This window comes from Oncorhynchus kisutch, linkage group LG19, assembly GCF_002021735.2.
Source record: "Oncorhynchus kisutch isolate 150728-3 linkage group LG19, Okis_V2, whole genome shotgun sequence".
NCBI lineage: Eukaryota > Metazoa > Chordata > Actinopteri > Salmoniformes > Salmonidae > Oncorhynchus > Oncorhynchus kisutch.
The window spans coordinates 2,263,929-2,284,252 of NC_034192.2; the positions used below are offsets into that span (position 1 = coordinate 2,263,929).

The 20,324-nt window shown below is 44.5% G+C and overlaps 1 protein-coding gene across 9 annotated transcripts in view; it reads right to left on the minus strand.

Moving 5' to 3' along the window:
* LOC109910284 (protein kinase C and casein kinase substrate in neurons protein 2) overlaps nt 1-20,318 on the minus strand; it is a 35,772-nt gene extending 15,454 nt beyond the window's left edge. For 6 of the 9 annotated variants that reach the window (XM_031797721.1, XM_031797719.1, XM_031797716.1 and 3 more), the window contains exons 1-4: nt 20,183-20,318; nt 3,134-3,224; nt 2,777-2,933; nt 2,270-2,505 (exon numbers count right to left, since the gene is read on the minus strand). In XM_031797721.1, the coding sequence (XP_031653581.1) occupies nt 2,270-2,505; nt 2,777-2,933; nt 3,134-3,190 (450 nt within the window). In that variant the 5' untranslated portion in view covers nt 3,191-3,224; nt 20,183-20,318. The remainder of the gene's footprint in view (nt 1-2,269; nt 2,506-2,776; nt 2,934-3,133; nt 3,225-20,182) is intronic. The other 3 variants (XM_031797722.1, XM_031797717.1, XM_031797714.1) reach the window with 1 other exon arrangement.
* Nucleotides 20,319-20,324: the final 6 nt, after the last annotated feature.

Here is a 20,324-nt window from a genome sequence, read left to right on the forward strand (position 1 = left end):
ATAATAAAGGTGAGAGGAATGGTGGCGGGGGTCTTTGAAAGGCAGAGAATACCTTAATTAAGTCAAGGTAACAAAATCATACGATAATGAAAGTCTTAAAGACAAAGCACCCAATTCAGACTCTGGTAAACAAAGAGGTAGAAACTAAAATAGACTTGGGGAAAAACCTGTCCACCTAACAGCTGGGGTTTGATTCAATCTACATCAAATGGAAAGTGGAAGCCTCTTCCTCCATTTTTAGGGAATGAGAAAAGTGGCCATTAGGCCATTAGTTCCTGTTGTTTGGGACAGGGCCAGAGTGGCAGCAATGTTCTTCTCCCACTTATAATGGGATCTCTGAAAAAGGCAACAGAGGGAACAGCCTGTCTGCCATTGGCTCTGATTATATGGCTCTATTATAACGGTAGCTAGCTAGCTGTCTGTGAAAGAGAGAGTGAGGTAGATTGTGAGATTAAATATGGAATGTGTTCTATCAGTGTTATTGTTTGTGTGAATATGTGACAAGAAGAAAACATGAGAGCGAGTATGTGTGTGTGTGTGTGTGTGTGTACACGTGCAGTAGACAAGGCCATTCCACCCTCTCCTTTTAAGACAGTTAGCCCATTTCCATCTCCTCTCTCTCGATTGGCTCACTGTCTGGCCCTCAAGTACATGAATTACCTCCTTGACACAACTCACACATAACTGTTCTAATCCGTGACCGCCTAATGACAACAGGAAGAGGCTTATTGTGACATATCTCACACACATACACCAGCCAGGAAGACTCAGATTGTGAAACTGGTACACTACAAACTCTGCGACCAAAAAGGTTGCCTACAGCCCGGTAAACAGCTTACTACAATGACGACAGAAAAAAACAGGACTGTTCCAGAACTCCCAGGTCAGAGAAGTGACGTCAGACATCATTTGAGTGTGAGTGTGTGTGTGTGTGTGTTGGTTTGTGCATGTAGGAGTATGTGTGTGTCTGTATTAGCAGCACATTAGCTGCAGTTAATCTGCACTACTACTAGCCAAAAGCACAGCAGGGCAGCCCAGTGTATTTCCCACACCATAACCAATCAAGGCTCCACAGAGAAACTGAGCGCCGGTTCGACACACAATGGCCTTCCCTTTCGTAGCAGCTGCCTGTGTGGCCAGTGTAAAGTTACACACCACGTGCGTATTGTCTGCGCGTGCGTATTGTCTGTACGACTTCCTATGAATGGCCAACACTAATGAAATAGCCAGTTTATATAGAAAATAAAATGTTAGTCTCAAAGAAAATGTGAGATAATGTCTAGATACTTTTTAAAGTGGAGATCTAGTTAATAAATTGCCTGACTATGAGACAGTGGATTGCACAGTCAGATGGAACACAGTAAACAGGCATTCTAACATCAGATTAGCCCGTGGTAATTTGTGGATTATAAACTGGGTGGTTCGAGCCCTGAATGCTGATTGGCTGAAAGCCATGGTATATCAGACCGTATACTATGTGTATGACAAAACATGTATTTTTACTGCTCTAATTACATTGGTAATCAGTTTATAATAGCAATAAGGCTGCTCGGGGGTTTGTGATGTATGGCCAATATGCCACGGCTAAGGGTGGTGTCCATGCACTCCGTGTTGCTTTGTGTCAAAGAACAGCCCTTAGCCGTGGTATATTGGCCATATACCACACCTCTTCGGGCCTTATTGCTTAAATAGACACCGGCTGGATGGTGGTTTAAACGAATCAGCATTCAGGATTACACCCACCATTGTATAAATAGCACTAATAGCCTGTTTGTTGTACAACATAGCAGCTAGCACAGGAGAGGAGGAGCTGCAAACAGTGAAAGTAGTGAGTCAGTGATATGTGTCCAAGTGAACTGAGGGGTGATGGGAATAATTGTGGTGGCTATTGCAGAAATCAACAGACTGATAAATGCAGGGTAAAGCGGATGGATGTGTGTTTCTTTACATCTGAGCTGGTTGGTTCTGTGCGCGTGTTTCTTTACTGCACACGCGTATGGATTGTCTGCACGCACCCGTGTGTGGATTGTCTGCGCGTGTATTGTGTGTGCGTGTATTGTCTGCGCGCACGTGTGTGTATTGTGTTTGTATTGTCTGCGCGTGCGTGTTGTCTGCGCGTGCGTGTGCGTATTGTCTGCGTGTCTTATTGTCTGCGCGTGCGTATTGTCTGCGCATGCGTATTGTCTGCGCGTGCGTATTGTCTGCGCGTGCGTATTGTCTGCGCGTGCGTATTGTCTGCGCGTGCGTATTGTCTGTACGACTCCCCAACCTCTTTCAGTTTCTTGGCCCATGGTTTCTGGGCCTTGCGGAAGCCGTCGTCAGCCTCCTTGGTCTCCTTGAAGCCTCCGATCATCTGTTTGTGGTAGTAGTCCCTCTGCCACACCTTGAGCTTCTCACAGTCCTCCCCCATCAGCACCGCCTTCACCTCCATGTGGAGCTCGCTCACCTTCTCTGCCTCCGTGCACAGGGCACCCCATGCCCGCTCCAGGGTCCCGTACTGAGGGCCTGGGGATGCACATGATTAGATAATAACACACATGCTTACGGTGATGGAGAGTGCAGAACTGAGAGTCCAGAGGGGTGACGGGAACAGAGGGGTGAAGGAGTGGAACACACACACCTGTCTTCAGTGCTTGGACCACTGAAGTGTGTCTACCCTTCTCTATAAGCGGTCTCCAGCGTTTGGACCACTGAAGTGTGTGTGTGTGTGTGCCTACCCTTCTCTATAAGCGGTCTCCAGCGTTTGGACCACTGAAGTGTGAGTGTGTGTGCCTACCCTTCTCTATAAGCGGTCTCCAGCGTTTGGACCACTCTGTGAGCTGCTGTGCGTAGGACTTCTCGATGCGCGCCCGCTCATGGAGACAGTTCATCAGGTCGTTACACAGGCGACTGCCATCGTCCACCCGCCTCACTGTCCGCTTGTAGTTCCCCACCTGGGAGAGAGAGAGGAAGGGAGAGAGAGAGGGAGGGAGAGAGAGATACTTGGAGTTAGGGGGGGGGGGGGGGGGGGGGGCAGGTGAGAGGGTGTGTGTGTGGCAGGGTGGGGAGTTGAGTGTGCAGCTACGTGCAGATCATATAATGACGTATGTTTGTTAATTGTATGTGTTATACTGTATGTTGTCTACTGTCTCACCTCCCAGAAGCTGTCACTGGAGACGTCGACCATGGAGTCATCGTAGGAGCCGGACATGGCTTCTGCCCTCGGTACCCACAGTCCTCAGGGGCTGAAACACACAGTCAAACAACACCATAACACACAGCAGACTGGCATGTATACAGACTGGCTGTTCTACAGACTGGCTACAGGGGACAGGACAGCACTCAATCTTCAAAAAAGTGCTATTTTTATTGCATTAAAAAAAAAAAGTTTTACTTTCCACCCTAGCTGGGTCTTTCCTTAGGTCCTGTCTGTCTGTCCAGTCTTTCCAAGGGCACTGGGATGTGCTGACAGCGTCTGGTGTTCTACCACGTGTAGAGAGCCCTGTGTGGGGCAGACTTAATACTCTGACCCCCTGGCAGCACAGCCTAGTGGGGCTACTAGCCTACGTACCATATGAACGAACACACACAAGACACACAACTAGGCTACTCCGTTCTCTCCATGAGTAGGAAGATGGGGCTACTAGCCTACGTACCATATGAACGAACACACACAAGAGACACACAACTAGGCTACTCCGTTCTCTCCATGAGTAGGAAGATGGGGCTACTAGCCTACGTACCATATGAACGAACACACACAAGAGACACACAACTAGGCTACTCCGTTCTCTCCATGAGTAGGAAGATGGGGCTACTAGCCTACGTACCATATGAACGAACACACACAAGAGACACACAACTAGGCTACTCCGTTCTCTCCATGAGTAGGAAGATGAAGCGTATGACAATGAGAGACAAAAACAGAAGACAGAAAGACATTTCACAGGCTGACTTTAAATCAGTCCGTCAAACACACACACTTTAGTTTCACTACAACCATATGACACAAAGTGGCAGCTGGGAGCAGAGCATCATTCTGTTGCTGTGTTCTCAGTCAACTAGTAAAAGCCCGTTATCATAAAAGGCTCCAAACAACACCCAGGCAACGTAATTATCACGCCGCCACTGTGACACTCCTGGGAAATGCTGAGCTGGGGCCACAGCCAAAGATATGATCCAAGAGAGAAAGAATTAACAAGAGGGGCAACGGAGCGAGACAGATAGGAGTGTGTGCAATCTGTAATCTGGTGTGAATCTAAACAGCAGGTGAGTGTGTTCACCCATTTCAAAAACCTTACAGCCTGAAAAACAACACACAGCTCTGTGCAGAGTGGCACAGAGGTCCTAGTGTGTGTGTGACTTATCTGTCGTTTTAGCACACACTGTGGGGAGCTTCCGTTTGCTGAGTGACAAGGGAGCGGAACTCCACTGACAAAAGACCTCTGTTCCTCTCCTCCATCCTCCTCCCCTCTGTCTGCTTTCTCTCTAAATCGCTGCTCTATCTTCAGCTTCCAAGTAGGCCCCTGATCCTCTCGCCATCTCTTCATGATTGTGTGTAAGATAGTGTGTGTTTCCTGGCGGTCAGTGACCCATGTCTTCCAAACCACAGCTAGGGCTGGAGGACAGAGAGAGGGTTGTTGTGGCTGGAGGGAGGAACCACAGACAAGAGTGGCTTTCACAACACTTGACCAACACATGCGCTCTGTTGTGCTTTTCTAGCGCACACACACACATACACACAGTCAGGGTAATGATTGTGTGAGGTGAAGAGTTTCATCGACAGAGAGGTTGATGATCAACCGTTTTTATTGTAGATTTGACCAACATGACTTTGCAATGGAAAGGAAGGAGATGATCTGACCTAACATGTCCCACACTGTAACAAATGCTGAACTGCAAATCAGATGTGGAATCTGTATTTAGTGGAGCAGCGGTCTAAGGCACTGCATCTCAGTGCAAGAGGCGTCACCTTATTCCCTGGTTCGAATCCAGGTTGCATCACATCCGGACGTGATTGGGAGTGCCATAGGGCCGCACACGATTGGCCCAGCATCATCCGGGTGCAGCCGGATGGAATTTGTTCTTAATTGACTTTCCTAGTTACATAAAGTTTTTTTTAAAAAGGACCAATGAAAAGAAATCACCTGGGCCAGACAACATTAGTGGTCTCCTACTAAAGGGTTACCATAGCCCCTGGGCCAGACAACATTAGTGGTCTCCTACTAAAGGGTTACCATAGCCCCTGGGCCAGACAACATTAGTAGTCTCCTACTAAAGGGTTACCATAGCCCCTGGGCCAGACAACATTAGTGGTCTCCTACTAAAGGGTTACCATAAGCCCCTGGGCCAGACAACATTGGTCTCCTGCTAAAGGGTTACCATAAGCCCCTGGGCCAGACAACATTAGTGGTCTCCTACTAAAGGGTTACCATAAGCCCCTGGGCCAGACAACATTAGTAGTCTCCTACTAAAGGGTTACCATAAGCCCCTGGGCCAGACAACATTAGTGGTCTCCTACTAAAGGGTTACCATAAGCCCCTGGGCCAGACAACATTAGTGGTCTCCTACTAAAGGTTTAACATAAGCCCCTGGGCCAGACAACATTAGTGGTCTCCTACTAAAGGTTTAACATAAGCCCCTGGGCCAGACAACATTAGTGGTCTCCTACTAAAGGGTTACCATAAGCCCCTGGGCCAGACAACATTGGTCTCCTACTAAAGGGTTACCATAGCCCCTGGGCCATACAACATTAGTGGTCTCCTACTAAAGGGTTACCATAGTCCCTGGGCCAGACAACATTAGTGGTCTCCTACTAAAGGGTTAACATAAGCCCCTGGGCCAGACAACATTGGTCTCCTACTAAAGGGTTACCATAGTCCCTGGGCCAGACAACATTAGTGGTCTCCTACTAAAGGGTTACCATATCAACTGTCAGGTGTTTTCTGTGAGCTTTTCCTCGCTCTCTAGCAGAACACTCTATCCCAGCAATATGGAAATCGTCCACCATATGCCCAGTAACTAAAAAGAGCAACCTCTCCTGCAACAATGACTACAGCCTTATAGCTTCAACATCTACTGATTCTACAAAAGGAGGTATGCTGTTATACAGACCCTCTCCAGTTTCTTACAAGCGGTCGTTACAGGGGTGTTGATGATGCAGTCCCTACTGCACCGTGCCCATAACCACCTGGAGAAGCCCAAGACATACATCAGGATGGTATTTGTGCATTTCTCTAGTGCCTTTGATACAGTCCAGCCTCACTTAATGGTTCAAAAGTTCCAGAACATGAATGTCATTCCACATTTGATTTTCTGGGTCCGGTCCTTCCTGACAAATAGAGGACGGCTGGTCAGATTCAATGGTCACTGCAGCTCTTCCAGAACCATCTGTACAGGATCACCGCAAGGCTGTGTCATCTGGCCTGTTTTATTCACCCTGTACACAGAGGGCTGTAGGAGCTCAGACCCAGAAATGATGTTCATTAAGTACTCAGATGACACAGTAATTATGGGACACAGCAGGCAACTCATATAGAGCTCTCCCATTCAAATCCATCAAACTCTGCACACACACACACACACACAATGATGCTTATCCTTTATACTGTACCCTACACATTTGTGGTATGTGCCATTCATTACCACATATGAAAACACACTCCCAGGAAATAAAAGTTGTTTGAATTGACCACACAAACACACCAGAAAAAAGGGCCACCAGAGGAATCATAGATCTTCCTGTGCGCTCTCTCCCTCCTGCCCTCGCTCAGCTGTTGCTGTCCATCACTCACCAAATCGCTGCCATGACAACTATGGAACACAGCAGTGCATGGAATGGACCACAACATTCTACAGCTGAGCTAATCCCGTTTGTAACTTTATAAAAAATAAACAGAGCACCGTTTGTGGACCTGGTGGATCCATTCACACAATGTCTGATCAGTGCCTGTTCAGTGGCTTCTATAAAGCATATTATTGTATCGATTCGACACCTTTCATGGAGCATACAAATGGACCAAACCCTTTCATTGAGCAAACAGCCTACATTTCTATACTGCTACTATACCGCTAACTAACCTAACAGAAACTAAGAGCTGGCTAGTGGCTACAACAACAGACTTCCTAACGGAAGAGAACTCTGTATAGGGTGCCAGGTAGCCTAGTGGTTAAGAGTGCTGGGCCAGTAACTGAAAGGTCGCTGGTCCAAATCCCAGAGTGGTCCTTGAGCAAGGCACTTCACCCTAATTGCTTCTGTAAGTTGCTCTGGATAAGAGTGTCTGCTAAATGACGTAACGTAAAGGTATGGAGAAGATTGCAAGACGAACCCACAGCCAACTAGTACAAACCAAATAGAATGGACCCCTAAGGAAACTAGTTGGTGACCGCAGTGAACTATGAACACAGTTCAGAACCACTAAACATCTCTAGACTGAGGAGGTTTAGACACAGAGGCCTAATTCAGTCTTTCCCCGTCTCTCCAAAGTCTGCACTTGGTTGCTGTTTGTTACCCATTTGCTATATGTTTCACCAAACCCTAAAATGAGTGTGTTCACAGCCATGGAAGAACACTAAAGTAATTCCACTGCCTATAAATAGTAAAGCACCCTTTGCTGGCTCTAACTACCACCCAATCAGTTAACAGCCTGTTCTTAGTAAACTGATGGAGATAATTGTGTTTGAACAAGTTAACTACTGATTCAGCATGCATATAGAGAAGGGCACTGAACTTGTACTGCACTGACTCAGATGACTGATGTTATTGATCATAACTTGTAAAAAGTAACTTGTTATGGCTTTACATCACCTGCGTTCACATGGTTGGAAAGTTAAACTTGGAAGCTTCTCTAACGTCAGTGTGGTGTCCCGCAGGGCAGTTGCCTTGGGCCATTGCAAATTATTTGTAAAAAAATAAAGAGTAACTTGTCTTACAAGAAGCTAGAATTACTATGTATGCTGATGATTCCACACTCTACATGTCAGCACACAAAGCCAGTGAGCTCACAGACCCTTATTACAAGGAGTTTGTCTGTATCAGAATGGGTGATTAACAAACTGGTCTTAAGTACATCTAAAAAGATTGTATTTGGTTCATAACATTCTCCAAGACCTAAACCTCAACTGGAGTTGTGTATAAAGGGTGAGACAATTGAGCAAGTTGAGGAAGCTGAACTCTAGGAGTAATATTGGATGTGTTCATGGCATCCACATCACTAAGTTCTTAACATGGTCCACACACACCCAACAGTCTTGAAGAGGTCACGACAGCACCTCTTCCACCTCAGGAGGCTGAAAAGATTTGACATGGGCCCTCGGATGTTCTACAGCTGCACCATAGAGAGCATCTTGACTGGCTGCATCACCCTCGACCGCAAATATGCTAGAGTGGTGTGGACTAGAGGTCGACCGATTAATCGGAATGGCCGATTAATTTGGGCCGATTTCAAGTTTTCATGACAATCGGAAATCTGTATTTTTGGGCGCCGATTAGCAGATTTTTTTGAATACCTTTATTTAACTAGGCAAGTCAGTTAAGAACACATTCTTATTTTCAATGACTGCCTAGGAATGGTGGGTTAACTGTCTTGTTCAGGGGAAGAACGACAGATTTTCACCTTGTCCGCTCGGGGGATCCAATCTTGCAAACTTACAGTTAACTAGTCGAACGCAATAACGACCTGCCTCTCTCTCGTTGCACTCCACAAGGAGACACCTTGTTTTACTGCATTCGTGTAACAGGCTAAGTTGCTAGCTAGCATTAACCTTATCTTATAAAAAACAATCATAACCACTAGTTATCATCAACCATGTGTAGTTCTTACTAGATATTATCTAGCGTGTCCTGCTTTGCATATAATCTGACTGAGCATACAAGCATACAAGTATCTAAGTATCTGACTGAGCAGTGGTAGGCAGAAGCAGGCACGTAAACATTCATTCAAACAGCACTTTCGTGCGTTTTGCCAGCAGCTCTTCGTTGTGTGTCAAGCATTGCACTGTTTATGACTTCAAGCCTATCAACTCCCGAGATGAGGCTGGTGTAACCGAAGTGAAATGGCTAGCTAGTTAGCGCGCGCTAATAGCGTTTCAAATGTCACTCGCTCTGAGCCTTCTAGTAGTTGTTCCCCTTGCTCTGCATGGTTAACACTGCTTCGATGGTGGCTGTTGTCATTGTGTTGCTGGTTCGAGCGAGGAGAGGGACAGAAGCTATACTGTTACACTGGCAATACTAAAGAGCCTATAAGAACATCCAATAGTCAAAGGTTAATAAAATACAAATGGTATAGAGGGAAATAGTCCTATAATAACTACAACCTAAAACTTCTTACCTGGGAATATTGAAGACTCATGAAAGCTGGTGGTTCCTTTTAACATATGTTCTCATGTTCTGAGCAAGGAACTGAAACGTTAGCTTTCTTACATAGCACATATTGCACTTTTACTTTCTTCTCCAACACTTTGTTTTTGCATTATTTGAGGCTACATTTATTGATGTATTATATTAAGTTAAAATAAGTGTTCATTCAGTATTGTTGTAATTGTCATTATTTACAACAAAAAAATAAAATAATGTCTGATTAAGTTAACTGATATCGGCCTTTTTGGTCCTCCAATAATCGGTATCGGTGCTGAAAAATCATAATCGGTCGACCTCCAGTGTGGACAGCCCAGTAAATCACTGAGGCGGAGCTCTCTGCCATCCTGGACCTCTATATTAGGCAGTGTCAGAGGAAGGCACGAAAAATGGACAAAGATATCAGCCACCCAAGCCAGACTGTTCACTCTCCTACCGTCCAGCAAACAGTACCCGAGAATCGGTTCTCGGACGGACAAACAAGCTCCGAGACAGCTTCTACCCACCAAACCATAAGACAGCTAAATAATCAATGGTTACCCTGACTATCTGCACTGACTCTATACACACTCACAAGACACACACACACACACACACACACACACACCTTTCCACTCACAGCCATTCATCCCTTATTATGGGTCTAAAATTGGCAGATGTTTTCATTAAGCACCTACATTGGAACCCAGTGACTGTTACAGTAACATGATGTCAGAGCTCAGGTTCAGAGCGTTGGATTGGTGTTTGACTGATAGCCGCTACAAACTTGAGCGCTGCTCGCGACAAGAATATGACCCCGTCCCTCCTGCTAATTGGGCTACATTTGCACATTTGTTATTGTCTGAGTGAGGGAAATGCTGTAAAACGAGAGAAGTCGACGTGTTCTGAAAGATGAGACGTTGAGGATTATAATAAAAACCAGTCCAAATGTGCAAACTCATGGAATTTACAGTGTCAACGTTTATGATCGCTGTGTTTGATCCACAGTTACGGGATGACATGCGTTATACCCTGGGTTATCCTGAACACAACGAGCCTGTGTTTGATCCACAGTTACAGAATGACATGCGTTATACCCTGGGTTGTCCTGAACACAACGAGCCTGTGTTTGATCCACAGTTACAGGGTGACATGCGTTATACCCTGGGTTGTCCTGAACACAACAAGCCCGTTTGTCGTATTGTGGAAGAAAATTAGGTGTGGAGCACACACATGAATGCACTCATGACTCCAAAATTACAATCTGTTTGTCTTTAGTGCCTTTTGAAAGCCTAACACTGGAAGATCATATTTTATCAAACTTAACGAACCATGTTGGCAACAGAATAAGCTTTCAAATGATGCCAACCTGACCCAGATTGCGATTTTTAATGGACTGTTTTTGGATTGTATAAATATTAATTGTGTGACGGTGGGGACGCATGGCTGTGTTCCAAACAAACAACTGCAAGAGATCTTGCTTCAGTTCCTCAATCTCAAAGCTGGGAGAGCTAAGAAAAAGCACCTTATAGTTGAAGGCTCTTTCAGTTAAAGTGCATTGAAATTACATAGGAACTGTGCATAGCTTGGAGAGATGCGTGGCAACTTAGCGAGACCAGTTAAACCTCTAACTCAACCCTTAAATCGGTCTTTATTATCTTGCACCTACTCCAAAATGTCAATGAATATTCTTATGTTACTGAATGTATCCAGAGAATTTTCAGATTTTGTTAACAAATACTGTGAGAAGTAGCATAACATGGAAATTTAAATGCGCTTTGGAAAGATGTATTATTTATACATTTCTCTTGGTGGCAGAGCATTCCGTGATGATATTGCGCTATAACTGATCGAAGCATTAAATCCGTTTTCTTTGGTTTGAGTCCCGTGAAGAAACCCATAGACATATCCCACAACCCTAACCCATAGACATATCCCACAACCCTAACCCATAGACATATCCCACTATCTGAAGTGTATGCAAATAGATCATACAAGTGGTTAGGATTTTTCTAAACAAATATTTTTTTTAAAGACTAGGAGAGAAGTAGTCAATCTCTCTTCAACCCTCAACCAGAAAAAAAATCATGCATGTTGTTGATATTTGTTCTTTTTAGTTAAGGCCAAGGCATGCTGCTCTGTTTAAAGCCAGCTGCAGCTTTGCTAGGTCTGTTCTTTGCTGCAACCTGACCATATCACCGGACAGTAATCAAGACAGACAAGACTAGAGCTTGAACAAAAATATAAAACGCAACATGTAAAGTGTTGATCCCATGTTTCACAAGCTGAAATAAAAGATCCTAGAAATGTTGCATATGCACAAAAAGCTTATTTCTCCAAAATGTTGGTACCGTGACGATATCCAGAGGCCCATTGTCATGCCATTCATCCGCCGCCATCACCTCATGTTTCAGCATGATAATGCATGGGCCCATGTCACAAGGATCTGTACACAATCCTGGAAGCTGAAAATGTCCCAGTTCTTCCATGGCCTGCATACGCAAACATACTCACCCATTGAGCATGGTTGAGATGTTGGGTCGTCACACCAGATACTAAATCTTTGAAAATTATTGCGCTTATGGGGAACATCGCTGCACAGGTATTTTCAGGTCTCTCCAGAGATGTTCGATCGGGTTCAAGTCCAGGCTTTGGCTGGGCCACTCATTGACATTCAGAGACTTGTCCCAAAGCCACTCCTGCGTTGTCTTGGCTATGTGCTTAGGGTCGTTGTCCTGTTGGAAGGTGAACCTATGGCCTAGTCTGGCGCAGGTTGTCAAGGATCTCTCTGTACTTTGCTCCATTCATCTTTCCCTCAATCCTGACTAGCCTCCAAGTCCCTGCCGCTGAAAAACATTCTCACAGCATGATGCCGCCACCACCATGCCTCACCGTAGGGACGATATTGGCCAGGTGATGAGCAGTGTCTGGTTGCTCCAGATGTGACGCTTGGCATTCAGGCCAAAGAGTTCCATCTTGGTTTCTTCAGACCAGAGAATCTTGTTGGTCATGGTCTGAGAGTCCTTTAGGACTAAAGGCCTGAATGGTTGCGTGCTGCAGAGATGGTTTTCCTTCTGGAAGGTTCTCCCATCTCCACAGAGGAACTCCGAAGCTCTGTCTGAGTGACCATCGGGTTCTTGGTCACCTCCCTGACCAAGGCCCTTCTCCCCCGATTGCTCATTTTGTCCGGGCAACCAGATCTAGGTAGAGTCTTGGTGGTTCCAAACTTCTTCAATTTATGGAGGCCACTATGTTCTTGGGGACCTTCAATGCTGCAGACATAATTTAGTACCCCGCGCCAGATTTGTGCCTCGACACAATCCTGTCTCGGAGCTCTACGGACAATTCCTTCGACCCCATGGCTTGGTTTTTGCTCTGACATGCACTGTCAACTGTGGGACCTTATATAGACAGGTGTGTGCCAATCAATAGAATTTATCCCAGGTGGACTTCAATCAAGTTGTAGAAACATCAAGTATGATCAAAGGAAACAGGATACACCTGAGCTCAATTCAGAGTCTCATAGCAAAAGGCTGTAATAAAAAGGATTTTTTTTTTACTTTGAATAAATTAGTACAAAAAAAAATCTAAACTGTTTTCACTTTGTCATTTTGGGGTATTGTGCATAAAAATAATTTAATCGAAAATGTTTTTAAAGTCTATCGTAAAAAAATGTGGAAAAGGGGAAGGGGTCTGAATACTTTCCAAATGCACTGTAGTATGAAGCGAGTAAATAGTATTCTTTTTGTTGTCTCCTTCTGCCTTGACAATATTACTTATGTTGTTCTTGTCTATAACTGTTCTTTCTGTACTCTGTCATGCATGTTTTATGTGGACCCCAGAAATAGTAGCTGCTGCATGTGCAACAGTTAATGGGGATCCTAATCATGTACAAGTTTACACACCGAAGGATTGAAAAACAATGAATTGGTTCAAGTGTGGGCTAGAGGACATCTTCGCTTTTAAACTTGATTAAGAGCTCTCATTTTATTGTGAGGAACTGCAGTGTTATCAAACATGTTTTTATGTTCTGTCCTCTGTTATGAATGACCCCTTACACTCATGGAAATTAACCTACATGGAAGCAATTCATTCCTTTGAATCCTTCAGGGGGAGAGAACACACTTCAGGGAGGAGCAAAAATGGAATTAGGCCCCTAGTGTTGTTCCTGGCAGACTGCGGAGTCTGAAGTCCACTCAGCTTCTCTAGGCAACTTGTCATACATATACCGGCCACAAAACAGAGGGAGCGAAAACGAGAAAGAGGAACAGAAAGAAGAAGCCATCTAGTACACCTTTCAAATCAAGACGTTTTCCCGACAACCTTTTTTTATAAATGAAAGGAATTGCCGGCAAGCCTCTACTTTTATTTCTGCCAACCGACCTAGTCATGATTAAGGTAAAGGTCTGCCTACGGCTTAGTATGAAATGTAGCCGTAATGCTGAGGTAGCACTGGCACGCACTACGCTCCTCAGCTCTTGATGGTTGCTAGGCAGCACCCGTTACTGCTATCCTCCTGCCAGTTGTAAACTTTGAGGCAAGTGACTCCACCCATCTCATCACATAGCCCACCGCATGCACTGTTTTCTTAACCACAACCAGATGGATCCATAAAGAATTAATGTGGGAATAAATATCCATGAATGACAAAAATATTAGAATAAAATAGGCTAGTGCAATTGAAGGCATCAAATGGTTGCTTACTGATACTCCCAAAGTCATCCAATTGTTACAATACCTTTGAAGCAATAGCCTACCCGTGTGTTCAACAATTTCAGTACTGTTTTACCCTGCTTTGAGACAAGCGTGATGACTTGTATTGATAACATCCAAATGTCTGATTTTCTTTTCACTGACTCTCCGTTTGGATATTGGTTAGGCTACAATTAGGCTGGTGAAATGCTAAATTGAGGTGAGTGCTACTCATGGTCATCTTGTCTAGTTGCCTCATTTATTATTGCTGATCAGAATATTTTGCCAGTGTGTTATGTAGCTTAACAAGCAGATTGTTTTGCTCTTCCTTTTCAGTTGCTTAGTAACCTAGGCCAACTCCAGACCTAAAGCCTGTGACTTGTCTTAATCAATGTGATTTTGTATCATTGAATCTCCCCCTGTATGCTATATATGGTTTCTTCTCTGGCTGGGAAAATAATTGGAGGTGGTATAGCTCATCTATCACTGATCAGAAACATTTACCACGCAATAATGTAGCCTAAATCCAGTGTAGGCTATGTAATGGTGTATATTCAATGGATTTATTCAAATAGTCCACCCACATCGGCTCATGTCTACTGCCACTCCTAAACTTGCCGGCATGTGCACAGGAGATATAAAAGGTTTATCCCGGCAAGAATGTATTATCCTCAAAAAAAAAATTGTGTGTATATATATTTTATATTTTTTATAGGCAACATACCGTAAAGTCTGTCTGTAAAGGGTATAGGATTTGCGTGTGTATCCTCCTAAGAATAGAATTAGGAGTGGTGGTCTTCAAACACCTGCAAAACGAGGCCACAGATAAGACGTCGCACCAAATGGACAACTGCTCCAAATGGACAACTGCTCAAGTTTCAATTCTTGATGAAGGAAATAGGGAACTAGGCTTACGTGTGATGTGATCAAACAGTCATTTCATGTTCAGATATTACTAGAATTATAGTCCAGGTGTACCAAGCATGGTGCAATTCTGCAAATGCCAGCAGCAGAGACATCAAGTTCCAACATTGTCCAATAGCCTCTGATACACTGAACAAATCTAGGTCTGCGTACAGCATAGGAATACATTGCATACAGTCTACAGTGGGCAATGCATTGGGCTACGTGGGGTATAGTCAGCAATGCATTGGGCTACGTGAGGTATAGGCAGCAATACATTAGTCTACGTGGGGTATAGGCAGCAATACATTAGTCTACGTGGGGTATAGGCAGCAATACATTAGTCTACGTGGGGTATAGGCAGCAATACATTAGTCTACGTGGGGTATAGGCAGCAATGCATTAGTCTACGTGGGGTATAGGCAGCAATGCATTAGTCTACGTGGGGTATAGGCAGCAATGCATTAGTCTACGTGGGGTATAGGCAGCAATGCATTAGTCTACGTGGGGTATAGGCAGCAATGCATTAGTCTACGTGGGGTATAGGCAGCAATGCATTAGTCTACATGGGGTATAGGCAGCAATGCATTAGTCTACGTGGGGTATAGGCAGCAATGCATTAGTCTACGTGGGGAATAGGCAGCAATGCATTAGTCTACGTGGGGTATAGGCAGCAATGCATTAGGCTACATGGGGTATAGGCAGCAATGCATTAGGCTACGTGGGGTATAGGCAGCAATGCATTAGTCTACGTGGGGTATAGGCATTGTATGCTGTGTGTGTCTCCTGGCATGTTGAGAAAACACAGACACCCACTAGCTTCAGAACTAGACCCGCTGGGGTTATATGAACCAACATCAAGGGATACAGGGCCCCCTCGGATTGGACAGCTGTCAGCTGCACATAGAAATACAGGTTCCCAAAGTCAGTGAGACAGAGAGACAGAGATGGGTCACCCAGGGAGTAATTGAATGCACATGATCAGTGAACAGCAGCACTGAGGAGCCTGAGACTGGAGGGGCCTGAGTCATGACACACTACAGCCCTGCTGCACCCAGAACAAACATGAGACTCCACTGACCTTTACCACAGAGACAGTGCGATAGCGAGGCAGTGCGATAGCGAGGCAGTGCGATAGCGAGGCAGTGCGATAGCGAGGCAGTGCGATAGAGAGGCAGTGCGATAGAGAGGCAGTGCGATAGAGAGGCAGTGCGATAGAGAGGCAGTGCGATAGAGAGGCAGTGCGATAGAGAGGCAGTGCGATAGAGAGGCAGTGCGATAGAGAGGCAGTGCGATAGAGAGGCAGTGCGATAGAGAGGCAGTGAGAGGGGGGGTGATTGAGAGAGAGAATGTGGGAAATAGAGTGAAACTGAATGAGAATAAAAACGGAGAGAAAGAACGTGGAAAAAATAACAAAAGAGAACAAGAGAATAAGATGAGCAAAAGCGAGCGAGAGAGTCCGTAACATGGTGATGTGGGAGATGACTGGTAGGCTAAGTCTAAATAGAGAGGATCCTCAGTGTTGGCTAAATGACATGGGTGGACGGCTAAACATAGCCTACCGTCTATGAGTGGGCATCAATTCTTTTCTATTCTATTTCTGAAGTTGACTACTCTCCACAGATAGCAGTTTGCGGTAGACGGACAGTGCTGGAATGCTCTTAGGCAACTCTGGGCTCAGGGCATTGTACTACTGTTTACTGGTCTGAACTCAGCCACACAATCCTGGCAAACAGACCCTGTCCATTCCACTATTCATAGCTTCAGGTCTGTACTCTTTAGCAGCCCCAGAGAGACAGACAGTGCTCTAATAGAAATCTATAAAAGAGACAGGAGACCGGGACAGTGGGGTACACATGTTAGGATGTTGATCTGTTCATAACACCACTGCAGGGCAATAAAGCGAAGCTCACAAGCATGTCATGCCCAACCATGTCTGCTGACAGGCACAAACATGTCTGTCCTCGAGAAAGGTGTTTGTGTGTGTGTGTGTGTGAGTTCTCAAACACAGCCCCAGATAGATCTCACAATCATGCCCTTATAAATAAGCACCTCTCACACAAAGACAGTGACGATACCAGTATTGAGATATTCGTTACTATTGTGGCAAGGAAACAAAACACAAAGCAGATTTGACTTATTTAGGGAAACATCCCTAATGTTGGAAACAAACATCATTATGTCGTCATCCAGAGTCCCATTTATTTATTTTCTAAGTTATAGAACACAATATGTTACACCAAGTTAACAGACCAAAGAGTTTGGGCTGCTTCATGGTTTCCATGGAAACAATGTCACGATACGGATATCGTCACAGCCCTACACTGATCCAGAGTAGTCTACCGCAACACACAATGGCAACAAGTTACCTTGGAGGGGTGTCGTGTCTGATTAGTCTCCCTGTTACAAAAGGAGACACTTCCTTGTTGTCTGCCAGTGACTCACTGACTATGTGAGCAGGGGAGGCCCCAATCACAGATGTTACACAGTTTGGCCTGACCAGGAAAATAACACTTCCTCTCTTTTGGGTGTAAAGTTAAAAGAGAAGAAAGAAGAACACAGACGCCAGAGTGAGGTCCAGGTCCGAGTACGAGCGCTGCTGATCTAGGATCAGGTTCCCCCTGTCCATGTATGATTTATTATTAAGAATTAAACTGATCCTTAAATCAGCGCTCCCCAACCAACTCAGTGGCCTTGTGGTAAGAGTGTCCACCCTGAGATTGGAAGGTTGGAAGTTGGATCGAGTTCTACCAAAAAGACTAAAATTGGACCCAATGCATCTATGCTTGGCACTCAGTATTAAGGAGATAGATTGCAGGTAAGGCCCTGCGATAGACTAGCATCCTGTCCAGGGGTGTACCTCTACATCAAGCTGCCTCACGCTACAGAAAGAGGTGATATCTGCCAAGGCTCGCGCAAGGCTACCTACGCAAATCAGCACTCCTACTCTGAGAGCCTTGTTACATATAGCCTCAGGGCTATAGTAGTAGGAGATATCACACATGTGGAATGGAGCCAAGACCAGCCATACATTGTACAAGTAGGCCTACATGTATACACTAAACATCAAATGAACCCTGTTTAGAAGCCCCTGGGGCTGAGTCCCAATTTTCCACCCTTCTCCCAAAGTGAGCACTTGAACACAATTCATGGATTAAACAGTGGAACCTCCCTCTAGCCAATGCTTTGACCCTTCCAATGCTTTTAAATCCATGACGGGAAGTGTGCTAGTAAGTGCACACTTTTGGAAAAGTGTGGAGAATTGGGACGCAACACTGAATGTCCTGTTGCTGCCTCTGACCATTGCATGATCGGTTCTTGAGGAGTATTCACATGTAGGGGTTTAGTGGATCATTGTGACAATTCTGGATTATTTTATGCTTTCTTCCAGGGGGTGATAACATGGCTGCCATGGAATTATCTGTCATTTTGCTGAAATGGAAATGGACAAACTTGTAATCTCTATGGTTCTACTCTCTGGCCTTAGTATAGACACAGGCCTGCATAGGGTGAATGATAGCACTGTTTCTTCAGTCTTATCATGGCAATGGAATGTAAAGACTAGGGTACAATTTTGCTACTAGGTCATCAACCTATTAGCAAATGTCCTTCTACTGTAGTCCTGAGGTAGTTTTTTTTCATAAGAAAAATATATCCGTTTCCATTTCCTTCTTTTGTTTCCTAAAATAATCATGTGTTGAGATGTATTTTGCAATGATTGCTGCCATCCCTACCATCTTATGTGGGACACCATATTTATAAATCCCTATGGGGGTGTTTTAAAAGATTGTGTGCAAGTCAGAAGTTTACCCAATCGACTTTAGAGGAGTGAAGTGTTTACATAGCAACCATAGTTTGTAAACTTGGATTGTTTTTTCGCTGTGTCAGTCAGTCAACCTTGTCCTCCTTGGTGATGAAGCTGTGCATTGCTGCTGTTGATCTCACAATGACAGAATGGGGCCTATAGTGGGCCCTCTCTGTATGGCAAACACCGTCCCCAGTGGGTTAAGAACTCAATGTTGAGAGATTCTCTCTACTTGGATAACAAAGTCACTGACACCACCAGCAGTCAATCCTACCCAAAAACCTTGGACCAAGGGTCAGGCTTAAACAATGGTATTTGTTCCACTCTTACAGGCATTTTCCATGTTAAAGTGCCAACCGAGGGAGACACATAATGGGGGGAAATACTGGATTAAGTGACATCACAGATGCAAGCGGTCTTCTAGTCACTTTCCTGTGGAAGCCCATGTACTGTGCTGGCATGATGTTAAGGGCCCGGTCACCATAGAAACAAAATGAGTACAATGCCACTCCAACTTCCAGGTGACGAATGATAAAAATTATGATGGATGGTACTTTAAATACTATAGTTTGACAACCCTGTTATTTTAGCTTTCAAATGAGATCAAAATGGGTCCAGTCAACTTTGAGAATCTCCATCTCCTGAATGTTTTGGCATTCAGGTCCAAAAAGTCACTTCCATTCCACTTCTCTCAAGGGAAGGTTTTGGGTCATTGTGAACCAATGATTTATATTAGGTGCGAACCAAGGTTTTGTTAAAGTAAAAAAAAAAAGTGATTGAATTCATAAGTCAGTTTTAAAGTGAAAACTTGATTTTTAGATAGAAACTTTTACACTGTGACAAGATCGCTAGACACAGAACATTTGTGGTGATTAGTTGACTCTGAATTTAGACTGCATGAGATGACAGCGGGGTTATCGTAACTTCTGAAACCTGCCCCGCCCTTTTTTCATCAGTCACTGATGCAAGGGCTGTAAGTCAGACAGACAGATCTTGAGCCAACTAAAAATAAACCCTAACAAAATACTCCCGATCCTATTTTAGTTCCCTAGTTAGGGAGCTTGCTAGTAAGTAAGCAATTGGCTATTATGCCAGTAATAGTTCACTAGGACTAGGTAGCGGGCTATCTTAAACATTGTTAGTTAACTAAATCATTAGCTGACGTTAACGTTAGTTAGCTACCAAACTAACTAGGTAGCCATCTACCAGGACCCATAACAAGTAACGTTAACTAGCTACCGACTGTACTGCTATGTCAACCATAGTTCGTTAGCTAGCTAAGGTTAACTTAGCTGTTTCATACCCCACCTTCCAGCTGGTTGGATAGTTGTGGCTAACGTTAGCTAAATAGCTTGCTTCTAGTAATGTTACATAGAAAAACTTTCGTACAGTTGCTGTAAAGTTAAAAAACCAAAGTTACAAATGAACAAAATAGGTATTAGATATAGCTAGACATGCTATCACTTTACCTCGAAGAGTTCCGCTCCTCTTGAGAGACGCGGAATCAATGAATAAATTAGCTGTATTTAGCTGGCTAACATTTTACCAGTTTTTTTTCTTACCAGCAACAGGAGCCGCAGCATCAACGCACCCACCATCTCTTCCGGTATG